At 63.7% G+C, this 21,539-nt stretch overlaps 3 protein-coding genes across 6 annotated transcripts; 1 reads left to right on the plus strand and 2 right to left on the minus strand.

Annotated features, from left to right (window-relative positions):
- The first annotated feature begins 774 nt into the window (after positions 1-774).
- On the plus strand, positions 775-11,494 carry HDGFL2 (HDGF like 2). Of its 4 annotated transcripts, none has more exons than XM_054175404.1 (16): positions 775-926; positions 3,562-3,638; positions 3,787-3,925; positions 5,694-5,873; positions 6,301-6,417; positions 6,588-6,659; positions 6,898-7,045; positions 7,217-7,292; positions 7,382-7,667; positions 8,378-8,472; positions 8,957-9,027; positions 9,324-9,394; positions 9,569-9,670; positions 9,773-9,986; positions 10,846-10,969; positions 11,148-11,494. In XM_054175404.1, the coding sequence occupies exons 1-16, from the start codon at positions 855-857 to the stop codon at positions 11,242-11,244; spliced, it is 1,941 nt and encodes a 646-aa protein (XP_054031379.1). In that variant the 5' UTR covers positions 775-854; the 3' UTR covers positions 11,245-11,494. The 4 variants fall into 4 exon arrangements, with proteins under 4 accessions (XP_054031379.1, XP_054031380.1, XP_054031381.1 ...); XM_054175405.1 differs by having other exon boundaries at positions 11,151-11,494; XM_054175406.1 differs by lacking the exons at positions 3,562-3,638; positions 3,787-3,925.
- A 1,821-nt stretch (positions 11,495-13,315) lies between these two features.
- On the minus strand, positions 13,316-20,906 carry LOC104300907 (uncharacterized). Its single transcript, XM_054175438.1, has 16 exons — positions 20,626-20,906; positions 20,352-20,547; positions 19,864-19,946; positions 19,296-19,774; positions 18,834-19,158; positions 18,635-18,748; positions 17,796-18,156; positions 17,631-17,711; positions 16,217-16,612; positions 16,046-16,104; positions 15,625-15,820; positions 14,829-14,911; positions 14,355-14,652; positions 13,947-14,137; positions 13,734-13,856; positions 13,316-13,657 (listed from the first exon to the last, which is right to left on the minus strand). The coding sequence occupies exons 1-16, from the start codon at positions 20,671-20,673 to the stop codon at positions 13,316-13,318; spliced, it is 3,375 nt and encodes a 1,124-aa protein (XP_054031413.1). The 5' UTR covers positions 20,674-20,906.
- LOC104300897 (perilipin-3-like) lies at positions 17,341-18,297 on the minus strand. Its single transcript, XM_054175412.1, has one exon. The coding sequence runs from the start codon at positions 18,202-18,204 to the stop codon at positions 17,740-17,742; it is 465 nt and encodes a 154-aa protein (XP_054031387.1). The 5' UTR covers positions 18,205-18,297; the 3' UTR covers positions 17,341-17,739.
- Positions 20,907-21,539: the final 633 nt, after the last annotated feature.

The following is a 21,539-nucleotide window of genomic DNA, read 5'->3' on the forward strand; positions in this document are numbered from 1 at the left end:
GAAGATCGAAAGCCACCAGCCTGTCCCCTCGACCCCTGGGCACAGCTTCAGTGGGGCTTGGGCCAGGCTGCATCCCCAGGTCAGGGGGTGGCAGTGGAAGGGACAGGGGGTGTGCAAGCTCCTCTCAAATTCCCCTGTGTCCATCCTGCTCCGGGTCCAGGGCTGTCCTCTCTGTCCCTACAGCTGCTAGCCCCCGGCCCCGATATTACAGCCCCCTCCATATAGCCTGACACCACCCAACAGCCCTGTGCCCTGCCCTATACAGCCCTAACCCTGACCCATATCCTATAGCCCAGTTCCCCCCACTATAGCCCTGGCCCTCACCCCACAGCCATGTCCCCCTGTTTATAACTCCACCGCCCTCCCTATATCTCTGGCACACACCCTCTAGCCCTGGCCCACACCCTGTAATGCTGTGCCTCACCCTGCAGCCCTGCCCTTCACGCCCCAGGCATGCCCCCTCCTTAAGCCCTGACCCACACCCTATAGCCCTGTGCCTCACCCCGTAGCCCTGGCCCCCTGGCTCACACCCCATAGCCATAACCAACACGCTACAGCCCCGGCCCCATCCCATGGCCAAGGACCCCTCCCCACAGCCCCACCCCCGCCCCCGCCCCCTCAAGCCCCGCCTCCTCAGCGCCCCCTTTTTCGGCGCCTCTGGCGGCGCGACCCAATCCCGTTATCCCGCCGTGCCCTCGGCACGCTCCCATTGGAGGAGACAACAGAGCGACGCAAGGCCGAGCCATCAGGAGCCGCGGCGGCGGGCGGGGAGGCGGGACATCCTGCGGGCCGGTGGTGCCCGGTGCTGCCCGCGGCCTGGGCCTCCGCCGCCGCCGCCCCGCCCCGCGGCCGCCATGCCGCACAGCTTCAAGCCCGGAGACCTGGTCTTCGCCAAGATGAAGGGTTACCCGCACTGGCCGGCCCGGGTGAGGCCGCGGCACTGCGCCGCCGGGGGACGCAACGGGACGCAGGGGCGGTGGGGGGCCTGGCCCGGCCCGGGCTAGAGATCCTATCCTGGGATGGGAGACCGGTACCGGAATGGGGATCCCGTATTGGGATGAGGGAGTGTGGGTGGAACGGGGATGGGGACACGTACCGGCTCCTGTCCCGGGGTTGGAGGCCAGGGTAGGGGCGGACATGCCATAACGGTACCCGTACCGGGATGGGGACCCAGTAGCGGCATGGGATGTGCTGTCCCGGGATGGGGGAGCTGGTACCCGCACCTGTCCCGGGATGGGGGATTGGTAGCGGCATAAGGGATCCGTACCAGCACCAGCACCGGGATGGAGATCCCATAACGGCACCCATTCCGGGATGGGGACCTGGTACTGGCCTGGAGCATCCCCTACCGGGATGGGAGGTCACCTACTGGTATGGGGACCCAGTACCGGCATGGAGATCCCATACCGGGATGGGGCACCTGGTACTGGTGTGAAGGACCTGTCCCAGCACCCATACTGGGGTGGGAAGTGCTGTCCCAGCACCCATACCAGGTTTGGACATGGAGTGGGAGTTCTGTACTGGGATAGGAACCCAGTACCAGGATGGGATTGAGGTCCTATTCCAGCACCCATACTGGAATGGGGACCCAGTACAGGCATGGGGTATCCTATACTGAAATAGAGGACCCCATGTTGGCACCGGTACCAGGTTAAGGGCCCAGTACTGGGATGGAGATCCCCTGTGGGCACCCATTGCAGAATGGGAGCCCAGTACTATGATGGAGTCCTGCACTGGGACGAGAGAGTCCCACACCAGCACCCATACTGGTGCTGGGCTTTGATCCTGGGGGGAGGTTCCCCGTTGGCACTTGTACCAGGATGGAGAAACCCAGACTGAGACAGGGGTCTGCAACTGGCTTTGGGCTCCCGTGCTGGCAGCTGTACTGGGAAGAGACCCAGTGTCAGACTGGGGGTCCTGTGCTGGCACCAAGGGAGAGAGGAGGGGAAGGGGTTTCCCACTGGTACCTGCCAGGGGGTGGGGGAGACTTGGTGGACCCCTCACCAGGAGAGTGTTTGACAGCCCTGTGCAGGAGGGGACTCAGAACCCCCCCTCCTGCTCCCAGCGTCACCCTGAGCCCTCCTTTTTCACCTGTGCCCAGGGGAGACCCTGACCCCCTTGGGGTGACCACAGAGGGCCTGAGTCCTGCCTCATCCACAGGACCCCTGGCCTGGGGACCCCCTCTCCTGCTAGGGTGACCCCTGTCACCTCCTCCTCTGCTGCAGCCCAGGACCCTGCTGCTCCAAATACCCTGACCCCATGGGGGTGTCCCTCACAGTCCACCCTGTGTCCCAGCATCCCGGAGGAGTCCTGCCCTTCATCCTCCATCCTCATCTTCATCCTCACCCTGCCTCTCCAGAGACCCCCATTTCCCTTCCCAGCTCCCCACCTGGACATCAGCCACCCTCTGTCCCCTGCTGGGAGGGAGACAGAGCTGAGCTGTGGGGCTGTGTCCCTTGCTGGGGGCAGATGGGGAGGGGGACACAGGCCGAGGACAGTGCCTGGGGTGCGATGCGTTGCGGGGGACTGCTGCTGAGCGCTCGTGAGCCGCAGGATCGGGGGTGCTGCTGCCGTTTGGGGGGTGCTGATGGGGGGGGGTGTGTGTGTGTGGTGAGGACGACCGGTGCCGGTGGCCGGGTGACAGCGTCGTGCCGCGGCGGTGCCGGGAGGAGGCCCGGAGGAGCGGGCGGAGCGCGGCTGGTGTACGACCTGCTGCGAGGCTGCTTGAGCAGGGCTCGGCCGAGGGTCTGCGGTGGTCTCGGGCAGGTTTGCCTGCTGAAGGTGTCTGACGGGAAGAGACCGGCAGGCGGAAACCGTGCGGGATCGGGGCAGGTCCCGGGGAGGCTCGGGGTGCCGGAGACGACGCCGCTTGGCTGCACCACGCCGTGAGATGCCGTCCCCGCCGCCCCCAACGCGCTGCTGGCTGACCTGGCACCAAGAGGACTTGGTCCTTCCAGGAGAGCAGCCCCTCCTGCTTTAGCTCGCTTGCTCTTTTGGGGAAGGCTTCCACACACACCCCCAGCCCTGAAGACCACCCCGGCACAGGGGGCAGCACCCTGCACCCCGCCCCGAGGCTCCTACCTGCGGCTCTGCCTGCAGCCCAGACCACACGGAGCGGACAGACACGGGAAGAAGACGGGGGCGGCCCCACGCATCCCCCGCTTGGCAGCGGGGCCTCTCCTGCCGGGAAGGACCCTCAGGCCACCCCAGTGGAGCAGCCAGCCCCTAAAGCCCAGGGGTTCCCTCGGGCACCCCCTCCCGAGTGCCACGGATCTCCGGGCGGTAGCGCAAGGCCCTCGCTTTCGGCGGACAGACGACCGAGCTCCGGCCGTGGAGCAGCCGCGCCGGATCCCTCCTCTTAGTCTTGCTGGCGATCCCAGCCGGGGCCCTGCCGCCCTCGGGGATCCCCATCTGGGTGCTTTCTCGCCGTCGCTTTGCCTCCCCCGAGCGGGGCGCGGGGGCCGGAGGTCCGACGCCGCTGGCCGGGGCCGAACGCGCCTGGCAGAGGAACGCCCCCGAGCCGCCCTCTCTGACCACCTCCTGCTTTGGGTTTCCTTTCAGATCGATGACATCGCGGACGGCGCCGTGAAACCCCCTCCGAACAAGTACCCCATCTTCTTCTTCGGCACCCACGAGACGTAAGCGCTGCCTCGCTCCCCCCCTGCTCTGGGATGGTTTTTCTGGGGGGGGTTTGTGCCCCCCCCCACTCCCCCCGATTCCCCCTTCTGCCCCTCCCCCCCCCCGCTGCCTCTGCTCCGGCCTCACCTCTGCTTTGTTTCTCTCCAGCGCCTTCTTAGGCCCTAAAGATCTCTTCCCTTATGAAAAATATAAAGATAAATATGGGAAACCAAACAAGAGAAAAGGCTTCAACGAGGGATTGTGGGAAATCCAGAACAACCCCCACGCCAGTTACAGTGCCCCTCCGGTGAGTGGGGGGCCTGGGGCGGCTGGGGGGGGGCAGCGAGGACCTGGGCTGCCCCTGCCTCCAGCTCTCCTGCCCTCCGAGCTGCTCTCCTCTCTTTCCTGCCTGCTTCTCCTTGCAACGGTGCCTCCGCGCTTCCAGCTCCCAGAGTGGCTTTCTTGGGGTTGCAGTAGCTTCCCTTCCCTGCCCACTCCCTTCCTCCTCTTCCTTCTCCTCCTCCTCCTCTGGAGGAAGAGGCTTTTGCCCCATCCTTGGGGATGTGCTTTGTGCTGCTTGCCCAAACCCACGGAGGATCTCGCTGTCGGAGTCAGCACTTTGAGGCTTGCTTGTCTTCAGCTCCTGGACCTGCTTGTGGACTCCTGGGCAGTCCCTTTCTTCATCCCTTTCTGAGCTCCTGAGGCAGAAGCTGCTGGGGCTGCTCCTTCAGAGGGCTTCAGGGCAGGCCAGGAGATGGCTCTTTGCTCCTCGTGTGCTCGGCGTGGGCGTTTGGTAACTGTCGTCGTCTGAGACAGTTTATTGTCTAGGGATCTTCAAAGGTGGCACCCCGAGCAGCTTTGTATAGGCAGTTGTGCTGAAGAGGCAGAGGAAGGTTTTTTAAGGTGAGCTCCAAGACAAGGTGGCCTGGAGGGGTAGGTTTAGGGACTGAGCCCTCTTGGCTGTGCTGCTGCCGGTGCAGGAGAGAGGATGTGGTTTGAGTACCTGCGGGGCATGGTCTGACCCCAGACTGCAGCTGTAGGGTAAAGTGAGACCATGGAGGTGCTTGAAAACACCTTCAGCTTCTTGGGGAGGGGGTGGTTGGTGATGGTGAGGGTGGCAGCACCCACTTTGTCCTGTGGCTTCACGGTGAGCACCCAGCAGGGATAAGGAATCTGCTGTGACTGAGGGCCCAAGGCCATGCTGACGGCCCCAGCAAGGCTGAGGGTTCACCAATGGCCACTGCATCTCGTGGCCAAAATGCCTGGAGGAGCAGAAGAAGAGACTGGAGTAGAGGTCCTCTTGGTTCTTTGGAGACTGAAATGAAGTCAGGTGCCAGGAACAGCCAAGGACAAGAAGAAGTTTCCAGCACTGGAAGAATCCCAGCTCTAGGAAAGCCCTCGGGTGCAATGTTCTTGAGTGAGGAACCTCCTGATGGGCTGGTGAGAAGCCAGGAGACCTTCCCTGTGTGGCATTGAGAGAGGAGAAGACAGAAGATCCCAACTGGGAAGGCTGGTGGCCACCACCTCATGTGGACCTTTCCCGTGGGGAAGATGTGTGAAGCGCTGTGGGGCGAAGCCGTTTGAGAAGGAAGAGGCTTGACCAGAGCCAAGGGCTGGTGGCCAGCCCACCAGAGGAGGATGGCTGCTCCCTGCTGCTGGAGGAGAGGCCAAGTGGAGCCCCTCAGCCCCACCTGTCTGGCGCCGTGGGGGCAGAGAGGGGCTGGGAACTGCTCACCACGGTGTGGGGGCAGAGCGTGGGGATGGGGGCCGAGGGCACTCAGGTGGCAGCAGTGGGAAAAGCCAAGCTGGGGGGATCCAGAGGGAAGCTGCTGGTGGTCTCAGGGTGGTGCTTGGAAGGGGGTGCAGGGATTGGCTGAGTGTTCCCCTTGAAGGGCTTGGTGCTGTCTGGCCTGGTGGCTGCCCCGTGGCTCCTCTGCACGCTCACCTCTGCCCAGCGCTGCCATCCATCTCCTCACCCTTTTCATGCCCCTTCTCCTCTCCCCACAACCCCCCAACCCCAAGGTGCTGCTGGCCCCTGGGGGTGATGACACAGCTCTCATCCCCACTGTCTTCAGCCTGCCAGCTCCTCCGACAGCGACGTCCCCGAGAACGACCCCATGGGGGGCAGCGACGCAGGGGAGGATGAGGAGGACGCCGCCATGGCCGCCGCGGCCGCCGCCAAGATGGAGAGCGACGAGGACTCGGATCGGGGCAGCGACCAGAGCAGCCTGAAGAGAAAGCCCATGGCCATGAAAGTGAGTGGGGGCTAAGGTGGCCCCACACAGGAGGGTGCCCTGCTGAGGGGGGACGTGGTTGTGGGGTCCACCGCCTGGCTGGAGGTGGTGGAGAAACCAACCCCTGCTGGATTCTCCAGTGGGAAATGGGGGCCAGCACCTGTGCAGGGGCCTTGCAGCTACCTCCTGTTGTCTCTGAGGTCCTGGGGTGCACACTTCTGAGGGCATGTAGTTGCTCTTGCAGAGCCCTCTTTGCCAGGGAGAGCTGGGCCCAACAGAACCAAGAGGGAGGAGCTGGGGCAGGGCCCCCTTTGCCAGGGAGAGCTGGGCCAAAGCCCCTTTGCCAGGAGGAGCTGGGGCAGGGCCTCCTCTCCCAGGAACCACTGGCTTTCAGATGTGGGTGGAAGGGGCTTGGGCTCCTCTCCCCTTCTCACCTCTCTGCTGTTAGATGCCGGTGACAAAACGGCCTCGGAAGTCCTCCAGTGACCTGGATCAGGGCAGCCCCTCCCCCACAGAAGAGGAGAACTCAGAGTCATCTTCTGAGTCAGAAAAAAACAGTGACCAGGTGAGAGGGTTTGGGGATTCACTGGAGTGGAAGCTGGCAGGGCAGTGGGGAAAGGGCTGGAGGAAGGCTATCAGCACCTGGAGGGCAGAGCAACGGCTTGGGGGAACCTGAGCAGCTTTTGAAGCCATCATGAGGTGGTTCCTCTGTTCCTCATCCCTGCCTTCCCCCAGGACTTCACTCCTGAGAAGAAGCCAGTGGCCAGGGCTCCCCGGAGGATGCCAGCAGCAGGGAGGAAGAAGAAGGTAAAGGAGCCTGAGTCTGGGATGCAGCAGGAGGGAGGCTGGGCAGGAGGCTGGGCTCTGTGCTGCTGAAGGAGGAGCAGGGGGCAGCAGGGCTCTGCCATGGGCTGGGTGAAGGCTGAGCAGGAGGAGGGACCTCGCTGGCACCTCTGTGACCCAGCTGGGCCCTAAGCTGCCATGGTTTGGGGGACACTGCTGAGCCACTGCCACCCCCTGGTGCAACCCTGCTGTGTGCCTGTAGAAGGTGGAGTCTGGCTCCGACTCGGACTCCAAGGGCGACTCAGACTCCGAGCTGGGCAACGCCGCTGTGGACATGACCAAGTCTGACTCCAACTCCGACTCCGACTCCGATGTGTCTGTGAAGAAGGCTCCACGGGGCAGGAAGCCAGGTAACACCCTGGGAGCTGCTTCACAGCCACTGGAGAGCAAGCAAGGCTGGGGGCTCCTGAGGCTCTGGGATCCTCTGTTGTAGCCCACATCCAGGCATCCCTCTGCCCCCCGGTTTGGGGCTGTTCTAGCGGCAGCATCCCCCCCGGGCTCAGCTCCTCCTTGTCTTGCAGCTGAGAAGCCTCCTCCCAAGCCCCGTGGCAGGAAACCAAAGCCTGAGCGTGTCCCCACCAGCTCCAGCAGCGACAGGTGAGAGCAGCTGGGACACCAGCTCCCTGGGGGCTGGCTGGGGGTCCCCGGCCCGCGGCGGGGCTCTGAGCCTGGCCTGCGCCCCGCAGCGACAGCGACAGCGACGTGGATCGCATCAGCGAGTGGAAGAGGCGAGACGAGGAGAGGCGAAGGGAGCTGGAGGAGAAGAGGAAGAGGGAGCAGGAGGAGGAGATCCGTCGGCTGCGGGAGCAGGAGAAGGAGGAGAAAGAGAAGAGGAAGGAGAAGGCAGAGAAGGGTGAAGAGCTGCACTCCGACTCGGACAGCAGCGCCGAGGATGAAGTGGCCAAAAAGGGCAGGAAAGGTCGGGCTAAGGCCCCTTCCTCCTCAGACTCTGAGCTGGAGCTGGAGAAAGAGGTGAGAGCAGAGCTGTGGGGACACACAGAGGGCCCAGCATGTCCCTGTCACCTCAGCAGGGACTTCAGCGGTGTCTGGGACCCGTCTCAAGCTTGCCTTACCCCGGGGAGGGCCACGTCCATAGGCACATCCCTGCTCCGCCCATGGGAGCTCTGCCCTGCTCTGCCCATGGGATGCCTCACTGCTGGAGGGTCCTGCCTCTCCAGGATGCTTTCCCTGCCACCACAGACCGACCTCCACCAGGCTCCAACCTCCTTTCAGGGAGCTGTGGAGGGCAATGAGGTCTCCTCTCAGTCTCCTCCACACTAACCATCCCCCAGCTCCCTCAGCTGCTCTTCCCCAGCCCTGTTCCCAGACCCTTCCCCAGCTTGGTTGCCCTTCTCTGGACCTGCTCCAGCCTCTCAATGTCCTTTTTGGGTTGAGGGCCCCAAAACTGAACCCAGGATTTGAGGTGCAGCCTCTCTAGATCTGGAGGACTGGAAGGGACAGATGGGTTCTGCAGTTGGCTGCTGCAGGCTGTGGGGGCAGGAGGTACTGAGATACTGCCTGCTGGAGCAGGGCATCGCTCTGCTGCCCCCCAAGGCTTCTCTTATCCCAGGCAGGGGCCCTAGCCCTGCACCCAAGCTGCTGAGCAGGCAGCAGTGGTGTGATGGGTGCTGCCTGCAGCAGGGAGGGCTCTGCTGCTCTCCTGCATTGTTCTCCTCTCCCAGGTAAAGAAGCCAGTGAAGAAGCAGCCCTCCGAGTTGTCAAGGAAACCGAATCAGAAGGAGAAGAGAGGCCGAGCCGAGGAAAAGCCACGGAACAAGTCAGCATCTCCCCTCCCTTCCTTGCTGCTGCCTCCTCTGGGCACAGGACCCTTCCTCTGCTGCTGCCCAGCCTGGCTGCCACCCTGGGGTGGGGATGGGCCCCCCCGTGGAGCTGCCCTAGCCCAACAGCACCCATGGATGGGGCTGGGCTCTTACCTCCCCCTCATCTCCTAGAGCTGGAGGAGGAGTTGGGGGCACCAGGCTGAGCTTCCCTGCTGCTTTCCATCTCCCAGGGGAAGATCCCTGGGGTATCACTTTGGGGCTTTGCCTTCCTGTAATCCCAGGAGGCTGGGGCCTGGGGGAGCTGCTGTCTCGGGGCTCCTGTCTGCCTGGGGGCTTGGGAGATGGGTCTGGACATGTGGGTGGAGCGTGGCAGCCCTCTGCTGCTGGCCAGGGGATGCTCTGAGCTGTGCCATCACCCTTGATGTGGTGAGCAGCAGCTTTCACCTGCAGGACTTCACCTCTCTGCTTTCCCTCCCCCAGACCTTTGAAAGTGGAGCGAGGCCGGAAGAAATCAGAGCTGATCCCTGAGAGGAGAATAGAGAAGAAAAAGGGTGAGGGAGCTGTGGCTTTGCCATCACAGCAGGGAGGAGAAGGGATCCAGGGTTGGTTCCTCCATCCCAGGGAGGGGATCTTTCCCACAGAGATTCCCCTGGGGCCCTTCCTGGCACCAGGCTGTGTGGAGACAGTGAGCTTCCCTCTGCACATCTCCGACCCCTCCTCTTCAGAGAGGCCCCTGGGGCTGTGGTTGGCCTTGGTGAGGCAGGAGGAAGCCAGACCTCTGCTGGGGGATCCCAGCAGTGCTGTGGCCTCCTGCTGGTAGCTCAGCCTGCCTCTCTTGCTGCTCCAGAGCCCACAGTTGAGGAGAAACTTCAGAAACTTCACAGCGAGGTCAAGTTTTCCCTTAAGGTGGACAATCCGGTGAGTGCCCCAGAGCCTTGGCAAGGCTCCCTGCTCCTCCTGCCCTCAGCCACAGCATCAGCCTTGCCCACCTGGGGTTGCTGAGCTGCCTTCTGCCTTTCTGGATGCTGGGTGGCATTAGGTGGCCCCAGGGAGACTTCCAGGCAGCTTCTGATCTTGATGCCATCCTTGCAGGACATCAAGCGGTGTCTGAACGCGCTAGAGGAGCTGGGCACGCTCCAGGTCACCTCTCACATCCTCCAGAAGCACACTGACGTGGTGGCCACGCTGAAAAAGGTAGAGCCAGAGGCTTGAGTCCTTCCCTGAGGGAAGCCAGGAGCCTGCTGGGGCCACCCCAGCTCTGAAGGTGTCCTTCCTCCCTCCCTCTCCCTGCTGCAGATCCGTCGCTACAAAGCAAACAAGGACGTGATGGAGAAGGCTGCTGAAGTCTACACCCGCTTGAAGTCACGTGTCCTGGGACCAAAGATGGAGGCAATCCAGAAAGCCAACAAAGCTGGGCCTGAGAAGGACAAGGGGGAGGCAGAAAAGGGCCAGGAGAAGCTGTCAGGAGGGGAGACAAGGAATGAGAAGGGAGAAGAGGAGACCAATGCTGGTAACGCTCCCTGCGCATCTCGGGCTGCTTCCCTGCTCCCTGTGGGCACCTAGAGATCCTGGGGCCCTTCCTTGGGCACAGCACAGCCCACTGGGGACCAGGCACGGGAGCTGTGGTGGCTCTTGGCCTTGCTGGTGGATCAGTTGGCACCTCCAGTCCCTTGCTCACTGCAGTTCCAAGAGTGGGAAGGGAGGGAACGGGGAACGCTCGTGGCAGTGAGAGCAGAGGGCAAAGCTCAGCACCCACGCCCTGCTTTGGTGCCTCTGGGCTGAGTTTTAGGCCAGAGCAGCTCCTGGCTGCCAGCTTGGGAGCTGGTCCATGGCACCAGGGAGATGCTGGAATGTGGAGACGCCCTTGGCCCCTGGCTCAGGCTCTTGCACAGGCAGCTGGTGACTGAGATCTTCCACCCTCACAGCCAGGTCCCTGCCTGGGGGTGTCCTGCTGATGGTGCAAGAACCTTCCCAGAGGAGCTGGTGGGGAAAACCTGCTCTGAAGCCTGCCTCTGGCTGTGGGGGATGGAAGCTTTGGGGCCTGTCTTGTAGCTACAGGATTAGGCCAAACCTGGAGTCATAAAATCACAGAATGGTTTGGGTTGGAAGGGACCTTTAAGATTGTGCAGTTCCAACCCCCTGCCATGGGCAGGGACACCTCCCACTAGCCCAGGCTGCTCAGAGCCTCATCCAGCTGGCCTTGACCACCTCCAGGGAGGGGGCAACACCTCAGTCTTGGCTGGGTGTCCCTTGCCTGGTCAGGGAGATCCTGTGGCCATGGGTCCTTGACTTGCCCAGCCCCTCGTGGGTTGAGATGGACAAAGTCCACCATGGGGATGTTAGTGTCTGAGCCTCTCTCTTCCATTTAGACCTGTCAGGTCCTGTGAATGGAGAATCCCTGTCCCAGAAAGCAGAGGGCACAGAGGAGAAGGACAAAAGCCAAGGGCCAGGAGCTGGAGATCCAGAGGCAGCCACGGAGGAGACCCACAACAAGTGAGCTGGGGGCTGGGGAGCTCCCTGGGAGCTGCTGCACACTCAGGCTGGGCTCTCCCCTGGACGATCTGGGGGAGCTCTCCTGGGTGGTGCTGGGCTTCCCCCAGCCTGGGAAGGAGCCTGGAGCAGGGGAGGGAGGCACAGGGCCCCGCTCTGAGCTGCCTGTGCTCTGCCCCAGCAGCGTGCAGGACTATCCCAAGGCCGAGCGAGCCGGGCCGGAGCGGGAGCGGGCTCGTGGGGAGGCAGAGGCCGTGGAGGACACGGAGGAGAGCTGAGGGGCAGAGGCTGTCAGAGGAGAGAGCAGCTTCTACCTCCTCCCCTGCTTGAGCCACTTCACCAAGTCACGCTGTAGCTGATGTCTTAGGTCTTGTCCTGTGCGCCCCCCGCGGGAGCGCCGGCTGCGGGGGGCCGTGCTGGTTGTTCTTCGTCTCCCTTCTCCTCTTTTCTCTGGGGGTTTGATGAGTTTTTGGTTGGTTTGGTTTCATTTTGGTTGGTTGCTTTTTATTATTTTTCTTTCCCCCCCCCCTCCCCCCTTGTTTTATTTTGGTTCCCTCCTCCCCTCCCCTCATTTCTTGTGATCTCAACCGCCATGAAATGAATATAAAAGGTTTTGTAATGAAACAACTCCAGGAGCCAGAGTCTTTGTTTCTTGAGGCATCACTGACTGTGACAAGGGGAGGGCAGGAGCAGCCCCCCCCCCCAACTGCCCTGGGGGCTGGGATTGGACCCCCACCCCCTTCCTTCCCTCTAGTCCCACTTGGACCAACCTCCCCCACCCCCCCGAACCTGCTCCTTGCCAGGAGCAGGCCCCCAGGGCTGTCCCGAGGGGGGGGGCTGCTCTTTGCTTGATTTTTCCAGCCCCTGTGCTGGGCTCTGCCTTGGCCACAGGAGCTTCTCCCACCCCCTTTCCCCACCCTCACCTTTTCTCCAGTTGGGAGGCAGCTGCTGGAGCCAGAGCCTTGTGCTGCAAGGGAGGCAGCAGAGGCTGGGCAGCAGCTTTTGGGTTAAAACCCAGTGAAATAAAACCCAAACCAAACCCCCAAAGCAGTAGACTCTCTCCCAGCTCACCCAGGGAGGGAAGTGAACCATGGCAGGATCCTGCCTTGTGCTGGGCACCATCTTTTGGCTGTTTTTCTGTTTGCCTTTTCTTTTCCTTTGGGGGGGTGGTGTTGTCTTTTTTTTCTGTCTGCCAGAGTTTAGCTTTTCTTTTGTTTTTGTGTCCATGTCCAATAAAGATGTTCCCAGCTCAACCAGCTGCTGTGTCCTGAGTCCTCTTGTGCCATGGTGGGGGGGAGGAGGATGCCCCAGCCCTGCTCTTGCTGTAACTCTGCCCTGGGGGAGAGGTTTTCTTTCTTTCTTTCTTTCCTTTCTTCCCAGGCCAGGGCTGATTTCATGCTCCCAAGCCTCTGTAAACAAAACCCAAATAAACCAACCCTCCCCCTCCCCAAATAAAACAACCAACCCAGCCCTGGCTGCCTCTTACACAACTGCTGGGAAACAGGAGGTGGATGAGGGAGGGTGAGATAGGGGCTGGAGGCTCAGGCTGGGGCCACACAGGGACAAAGCAGCCCCAAGAAGGTGGGGGGGGGACAGGGGGATGTGGCACTGGGCCCCAGGAGGGGCTAAGTTGAGCCTTGTAGCACCCCAGTAAGGGGTGCATGGGATGGGGGCACAGGTCCTACCCTCCTCCACTACCAGATCCTGCTTCTTGAGCCCCACCCCAGGAGGAGCCTGGCTGTGCCCCTGCAGCTGGGGGCATTCTGCTCCAAGACAACTCTGCTCCCACCTTCTGTTCTTGTTCTCCCAACTCCTGGTCTCACCAGAGCAGGGGACAGCCCAGGGGGCTCCAGGGCAAGGGCCAGGGCTCAGCTCAAGGGGTGCAGGGAAGAGGCCAGGGGCCTGAGCCCTCATTACCAAACTGTCCCCTCCCATGACTCCCTTAGAGGGGAGATGACCCAGGGCTATGCCCCCAGGACTCCCCTTGAGCCCCCTGACCATGGGACACCCCCCTCCCCCCCAGCCCAGTACCACCCCCCCAAAGAGAAGCCTCAGTCCAGAGCAAAACTAACCAGAGTTTATTGCTTCACCAGCAGCCTGGCCCTGCAGGACCAAGGGCTTGAAGGCACCCAGGACAAAAGGGACAGGGGGGATCCAGCCAGGTGCTGGAGATGACCCCAGGAGGCACTCGGGGGAACCAAGGCACGGGTGAGAAGGGGGCAGGCCGGCAGGGGTCCCCCCATGGAGGCAGGCACTGTGGTTATGGGCAAGGGGTGCCAGGCAGGGGTTAGTAGATGCTCCTACTGAGGCTTGCTGGGGGACACCACCCCCCACCCACCCTGCCAGCTGCTACTTGGCCTCCGGCTCCGCCGGGCGCTGGCCCGAGGGGGCGAAGGGTCCCACCAGCCAGGTCAGGGGGGTGTTGTGGGCCACGTGCTCCACCAGCTCATCCATCAGCTGGCGAGCCCTGGCGGCGTGGGCACGGGCCTGCGCCAGCACGCCGCCCGTCACGTCCTGCAGGGAGGCGACGGCCAGCGAGGTGCGCAGCCCCTCCACGCTCTGCCGCACCTGCCCTGCCTTCTCCTGGATGCTGGCAGGGAGGCCCTGCAGGCTGGACACCAAGGGCTGGCAGGAGCTCTGCAGCTGCTGTGTCAAGCCCTGCAGCATGGCCAAAGTGCCCGACTCCACTGTCTGCAAGGGGACGAGGGGGTGGTGAGAGGCGGGGCTGGGTGACCCCAGCCACCCCCCACTGCTCTTCTCCACCTACCTCTGGTGGCACCAGGTCCTTGCCACCACCTGGCTGCTTCTTGCTCCACTCCAGCCACAGCTGCTGCAGCTTCTCCTGCCCTCCCTGCAGCTTCTGATCCACGCCCTGCTTGAGGTGCTCCACCTGGGAGGAGAGGCAAAGCCTGGCATGGGTGGGCTGCTACAGCCCCAGGGTGGCACTGGGTGTGGGGGGGACACACCAGATGGGTCCTACCAGATCAAGGGTGCGCTGGAGCTGTGCCAGCAGGTCCTGGCTGCTCTGGCGAGCACTCTGCAGCTTGCCCAGGGAGTGCTGGAGGGCTCTGTGCTGCAGCTTGGTGGAGAGGGAGCCCAGGCGCACGAAATAGCTCTGCTGCTGCTTCTGCTGCTGCGGCTCAAAGCCCTCCACAGCCGTGGCCAGCTTGGCTGTGGGAGAGGAGCTGCTGAGGTGGCTCCACCACCCCCCTCACCCTGCCCAGGCTCTACCCACCCCTCTCCAAGGGGACCTGCAGCCCACGACACGTCTCCAGGGGCTGTGGGAGAGGAGCTGCAGGGGTGGCCCCACCACCACCACCCCCCTCACCCAGCCTCTACCCACCCCAGCCCGTGACACATCTCCAGGGGGTCGTGGTGGGCTGCTTACCCAACTCCTCATCAGTCATGGGCAGGTAATGGTCCACCAGCTCCTCTGACTTCTCCAGCACGGAGCCCACGCCGCTCACCACCATCTGGCCCACGGCGGTGCCCATGACGGTGCTGACTCCGCTGCTCACAGCTGACTTGGTCAGCTCCACGCTGCCCTGCACAGCTCCCTTGGTCCTGTCCACCACCCCTGTCACCCGGCTGCTCACTGCCTCCCTGGCCCCAGCCACGGTGCTGGTCAGGACATCCTTGGCCCCAGTCACTGTGGAGGTCACCAGCTGCTTGGTGTCTGAGATGAGCTGTTGGGGGGAACCACAAACCCTCTGCTCAGCAGTGCTGGGCAGCCCCTCAAGGGTGCTTCAGTCACAGAATTTCAGGGGCTGGAAGGGACCTCGAAAGATCCATCCAGTCCAACCCCCCCTGCCAGAGCAGGATCACCTACACCAGGTTTGCCCACCCCACCCCACCCAGCTACCTTCTCTGGGGGGTGCTGCAGGATGGGCAGCTTCTCCTCCAGCTTATCCAGCCCCTTGCAGGCGTATTCGTTGGCAGTGGAAACTGCAGATGACAAAAGGGATGAGTTGCAACACCCTGCTGCCTCGGGAGAGCTTTCTTAGGGCTTGGGAGCACCCCAAAACTCATGGGGTGCTGCCCCCCCTGCCCCCTTCCAGCTTCTCCATCCCTTCACAGGTGTACTAGGTGATGGTGGAAACTGGAGATGAGAAAAGAGCTTTTCCCTGCCCTGCTGCCTTGCAAGAGCTCTGCTAAGGGACAGTTTTGGGGGGGGGCCTCAAACTTGTGGGGTGCTGCCCCCTCCAGCTTCCCCAGCTCTTGCAGGGGTATCTGGTGCTGATGGAAAGTACAGATGTGAAAACTGAGAGGGTTTAATATTCTGCTGCCTCGGGAGAGCTCTGCTAGAGACAGTTTATGGGCAGGACACCTCAAAACTCATGGGGTGCTGCCCCCCTCCAGCTTCTCCTCCAGGCCCTTTCAGGTGTATTTGGTGGTGGTGGAAACTGGAGATGAGAAAAGAGCTTTTCCCTGTCCTGCTGCCTTGCAAGAGCTCTGCTAAAGGGCAGTTTCTGGGGGGCCCTCAAACTTGTGGGGTGCTGCCCACCTCCAGCTTCTCCTCCAGCCCCTTTCAGGTGTATTTGGTCACGGTGGAACCCAGGGATGAGGGAAGAGCTTCTTCCTGTCCCACTGCCTCACGAGAGCTCTGCTAGGGCTATTCTGGGGGCACCCCACACCCCGTGGGGTGCTGTCGCACTCACTCTGTGGCTCCAGCTTGGTGAGGAGGGGCTGGGCCCCGCTGACGGCCGCTGCTGTCAGCGTCCTCACTCCCTTCTCGGCGGCGTCGCAGACGGACTTGACGTAGGGGTGGCAATCCTTGGTGGAGGCGTAGGCGGTGGAGACCATGCCGTAGGCTGAGCTCACCAGGGGCAGGTTGGCCACCCGTGCCCCTATGCTCTGGGGGAGCACAACGGGGTCAGGATGAGGGTGTGGAGGTGATGGAGCCCCCAAATCTCCCAGCCGATGGGGGATACCATGCACCCTCAACTTCCCAAGCGTGGTTTAGGCGTAACCTGAGGACTCTCCCAGCCCACCCGAGGGTAGGATAACCCCAAAGCCCTGTCCCCAAGCAGGGACCCCCCTGGACAGCCCCACTCCCGCCCCCTCCGTGCACCCACTGACCTGCTGCTCCTCAGCCTTGGGCTGCACCGTCGCGGGCTCGCTGGTGGCCATGGCGGGGGCTGGCGGGGGCGGACACGGAACCGTAAGTTGGATCGGAACTCCCCAGACCCACCCACCCCGCCGCAGGCCAGGAAAGCCCAGGTTACCCCCTTCCCAGGAGCAGGCTCTCACCTCTGGAAGCTCGGTTTAGGCCTTGGACTCGCCCCTCTCCCTCCCCTCCGTTCTTTATAGCCCCGGAGCCCGGCCCCGAGCGCATGTGACCGGGAACACGCCCAGCGGGGCCGGCCCGGGGCGGTCCGGGAGCACCGACCCGTGGGGGCCGGTGGGGCTCGGGGTACCGGGGCTGGTGCCGTGACTCCTCCCTGGGACAGGGCTGCACCGACCTCTGCCACCGGAACACCCCGGACCGGGCTGCACGACCCACCGTGGGATCGGGACCCCGGGACCAGTCTGCGCCGGCCGCCCCAGGACTGGATCCCCCTCTCAGGGACCGAGCTGCACTGATCCCCACCGGACAGGGACCCCACACACACACCCGGGACTGCACCGACAGCCCCCGGGACCGGGCTGCAGTGGTACCCCAGAACCGGATCACCCCCGGATCAAGCTGCATCGACCCATCCAGGGCCGGAACACCCCCGGGAGCGGGCTGCATTGGCCACGCCATGACCGGGTGCCCGGGACCGGGCTGTACTGATCCCCGCCCCGGGACCGGGGTCCCCCTGGGACCGGCCTGCACCGATCTCCCCTAACACCGAACGCCCTTCCCCCGCAAACCCCACCGGCCCCTCGGGGGAATCCCAGTGTCGCCCCCCGCAACTTGCCCAGCAGAGGTCAGGCTGGTGCCAGCGGGTGCAGTGGCAGGAGGACGGACGGACAGTCCCAGGGAATCCGGTGCCACCTCGATGGGCACCGTGGCGACGCTGTGCCCACAGTGTCAGGGATGCCCTGAGCCCAGCCCCGTGGTGACGCTAAGTGGGGCGAAGTCCAGTGCTACATGCTGGGGGTCACAGTCCAGGTGCCCGGGCACACACATGGCACCCTGCTGCCACCTGGCACCTCACTGGCACCCAGCCAGCACCTTCCACCCTCGTAACCTTCTGGCACCCTCCATCCCGGCACCTTACTGGGACCCTGGCACTTCACTTGTCACCCTCCACCCCAAGACCCCACCAGAACCCTCCACTTAAGCATCCCCCCAAGCACCCTCCACCCTGGCACCTCCCTGGCACCCTCTACTCCAGCATCTTGCCAGGACCCCTCCACCCCAGCACCCCACTGGCACCTATCCCAACACTTCACCAGTGAAACCCTCCCCACAGGGCCACCCTGCACCCCCAGCTCTGTGCCAAGCCCTGGCACCACCCTGTGGCCTTGTGGCAGCTGGCGCTAGAGGCTGTGACTCATTTTAAGGCCAAAAAGTTGTTTTCTTCTTCTTTCCAAGCTTTGGAGGCTTCTAGAACAAGAAATCCAAACATTCCCTGGCTCTGGGGACACCACAGGGAGCCCCAGACTCCACAACGGGCAGGGTTGAGCCCATGGTGTGACCTCCACATGCCACTGTCCCTTCTCAGAGGAGTCCCACGCTGGGTCATGGAGTCCATTGTCCCCTCGTCCCCCGTGGGCATCGGGGGCTGCTGCTGGGGGTGCTCCCGTGGGTGCTGCCCTAGCCCGGCAGCGCTGGCGGCTCAGCGCTAGCTGCAGCACCGCGGGGCGGCTGGCACACGGTGTGTCCCTTCCACGGTGATACAGCCCTCCCACTTGGCCATCTCCACGGGGACATCCTCCGGGTACTCCACCAGGGCAGGGGCGAAGGGTCCTGCCAGCCAGGGCACGGGGGCGTGCTGCCCCACGTACTCCAGCAGCTCGTCGATGTTCGACTGCGCCCTCTGCATCGTCTCCTGGCTCTGCGCTAGCACCAAGCCCGACAGATCCTGGAAGGTGTGGACGCGGGAGAGGGAGGCCTGCACGTCCTCCACGACGTGCTGGACCTGCCCGGCTGTCTCCTGCACGCTGCCGGGCAGTGCCCGGGCGCTGGAGACCAGGCGGGCGCAGGCGGCGTGGAGCTGTCGCAGAAGCCCACGGAGCATGGCCAGGGTCCGCGGCTCCACCTGCAAGGCAGTCGGCAGGCAGTGGCGGCCCTGGGCTGCGGTGGGCATCCTGCCCGGCCCAGCTTGGGCCCCATACCTTGGTATCCTTCAAGGGCATGGCCCCCCAGCCTCTATCCTGGCGTCCCCTATGGACACAGGACCCCACCCCATACCTCACTGTTTCCCACGGGCAGCCTTGCCCTATTTCTTCCGTGGGCATGGCCCCCAACTCCATACCTTGGTGTCCTACACGGTCATGGTTCCCCAGCCTGTGTCTTGGTGACCTCCATGGCCATGGCCCCCACTTCACACCTTGGTGTCCTTCACTGGCATGGACACCCCCCCCCCCCCCAATCCCTCACTGCCTTCCCTGGGTGCAGGTCCCCCCAGCATACCCATGACTCCCACGGGCACCACTGCTCCACACCTTGCTCTCCTCCACAAGCATGCCACCCTCCCCCCCCATACCTGTGTCCTCCATGGTGCCCCCACCCAGTACCTCACTCTCCTCCATGGGCACAGCATCCTGCTGGCTCCAGTCCTGCCACATGCGGTGGAGATCCTGCCGAGTGCCGTTCAGGGGCTCCTCCGTGCCCTGCCGTCCCTGCTCGATCTGGGGGAAGGGACAGCAAGGTGGGAGTACACCGCGGGGGTGTCGAGCTGGCACGGGGCCGGCACAGTGCCTGTCGCATCCTTACCAGCTTGATGACGTGATGGAGCTGGGCCAGGACCTGCTGGGCGCTGTGCCATGCCCGCTGCAGCTCACCCAGTGGGCGCCGCAGGGCTCGGTGCCGCAGCTTGGCCGAGAGTGAGCCCACGCGGACGAAGCAGCTCTGCCGCCGCCTTGGCCGCTCTGGCACGGCCACCTGCACGCCTGCCACCCCTGCTGCGGGGTGAGGACCATCTGGCTGGAGCACCCCACGCTGGAGCACCCCAAACTGGGCACCGGAGCCCCCCAGCACCGGCACCGAGCTGAGCGCTCCCCGTTGCGGGGCGCCAGGGGTGGCCATTGCCCGTGTGATGCTTGGCCATCAGGTCATGTGGAGGTGTCACCAAACAGCCAGGTGGCCTCTGCGGTCACCACTGCTGTCACATGGGACCAGCTCTGGGCACCGCTGCCCTGTGCTGAGCTAAAAATACCCGGGTGGGCGGCACGGGGCTATATTTGCCTCCCGGTTTCCAGGTGAGAGTTCACCACCCACCACCGAGCCACGTTCCCCAGCTTCAGCTTCCCGACTGATGGGGACTGTCCCCTGCGTGGTGTCGTGGTGGCTGTAGGCACCGTGGGGTGCTGAGTGCTGCCCTGGCACCGCTGCAGGGCCCAGGGGGCACCCAGGGAGGTGCTGGGCAATGCTGTGGGGGTTCCAGCAGCCTCAAATCTGGGAGATGGTTTCCAACGCCACTCACCCGGCTCCTCCTCCGTGCCAGGCAGATACCGCTCCACCAGCTCCTCTGACTTGCCCAGCACCACGTCCACCCCTGTGGCCAGCAGCTGCCCCACGCGGGACCCCACCACGGTGCCAACGCCGGTGCTCAGTGCCAAGCGTGTCCTCTCCATGCCACCCTGCACGGCGCCGCGGGCCAGCCCCACCGCACCGCTCACCGTGGACGCCACCAGCTCCTTCGTGCCTGCCACCACCTGCGAGGGGACAGCACAGGGATGTCTTGTCCAGCCTGGACCCCCCTCCACACCCCCTCCACCCCCTGTGCCCCCCGGGGAGACGTTACCTGCTCTGGGGGTTGCTGCAGGATGGGCAGCTTCTCCTCCAGCTTATCCAGCCCCTTGCAGGCGTATTCGTTGGCAGTGGAAACTGCAGATGACAAAAGGGATGAGTTGCAACACCCTGCTGCCTCGGGAGAGCTCTCTTAGGGCTTGGGAGCACCCCAAAACTCATGGGGTGCTGCCCCCGTGCCCCCCTCCAGCTTCTCCAGCCCTTCACAGGTGTATTTGGTGGTGGTGGAAACGAGATGAGAAAAGAGCTTTTCCCTGTCCTGCTGCCTTGCAAGAGCTCTGCTAAGGGGCAGTTTCTGGGGGGCCCTCAAACTTGTGGGGTGCTGCCCACCTCCAGCTTCTCCTCCAGCCCCTTTCAGGTGTATTTGGTCACGGTGGAACCCAGGGATGAGGGAAGAGCTTCTTCCTGTCCCACTGCCTCACGAGAGCTCTGCTAGGGCTATTCTGGGGCACCCCACACCCCGTGGGGTGCTGTCGCACTCACTCTGTGGCTCCAGCTTGGTGAGGAGGGGCTGGGCCCCGCTGACGGCCGCTGCTGTCAGCGTCCTCACTCCCTTCTCGGCGGCGTCGCAGACGGACTTGACGTAGGGGTGGCAATCCTTGGTGGAGGCGTAGGCGGTGGAGAGGGCACCACAGGCCGAGCTCACCAGCGTCAGGTTGGCCACCCGGCTCACCACGCTCTGCCAGGGGTTGATGCTGGTGATGCTGGTGTCCCCAGTGCCGCCCACAAGCCCCCAGACCCTCCTTGCACCCCCTACCTTCAGCTCCTGACCATCCTCTGTCATCACGGCGGTGTGGGCTGACATGGTGGCTGTGGCTGCTTTGGGAAGAGAAGGATCACAGGGTGATGGATCCCAGGGGGAGGCCAAACCCCATGGTTACCCCCCCCCCAGCATTCTGAGGAAGAAGGACGCTGTGGGTCTGAGCCCAACGGACACCCCCTCCCAGCCCCCACTGCTCTGAGGGCTGAGACCTGTCAACTCATGACAGGAGTGGAAGAGGGCTGGAGGCTTCTGAGCTGTTTGAGGGGGTCTCAGGGGAGTCTGGAAGGGATTTGGAGATGAGGCTAATCTCTGTCGGGTCCCCTCAACCCCTCTCGAGTCCCCCTCATCCCTCCTTAAGTTCCTCCCATCCCAGTCTGGAGCTGGGAACGGGGCTTGGAGTGATTCAGCCCAGGCTGGGCTGGTTCGCCTTTCGCAATCCTGTGCTAGGGACGTGCCGCCAGTCACTGTCACCTCGGCTGGGACAGGCCCAGGACCCACGGCAGCCCCGCTCCCGCTTTGCCCCTCAACCCCCAGCAGCATCGCTGCTCCCCTGGCCCGGCCCTACGAACTCCCGGGGGCGAGTCCTAGGTGGGCTTTGGGGGAGGCTTGTGAGCAGGTCCATGGCAGGCGGTAGGTCCCCTTGGAGTTCCTGGGGGTGTCCCCCTGGGTCTTACGGGGGTGGGGGCAGGTCCTTTTGGGGCTATCCCCTTGGGTCCTAGGTGGCAGGTCCCGGATGGGTCCCCTTGGATGCTTGGGGGTCCCCTTGGGTCCCATGGAGCGGGTCCCTGGAGGGGATCGGGAACCGTTGGGCTCCCTGGGGCCCTCTGGGGCAACCATCAAGGAGAGGGGCGACAGGCAGGAGACCCTTGGGACCGCCCCTCACCTCTGCCTCACTCCAGCCCACCCGA

The sequence above is a fragment of the Dryobates pubescens genome, chromosome 31 (genome assembly GCF_014839835.1).
Source record: "Dryobates pubescens isolate bDryPub1 chromosome 31, bDryPub1.pri, whole genome shotgun sequence".
Lineage (NCBI taxonomy): Eukaryota > Metazoa > Chordata > Aves > Piciformes > Picidae > Dryobates > Dryobates pubescens.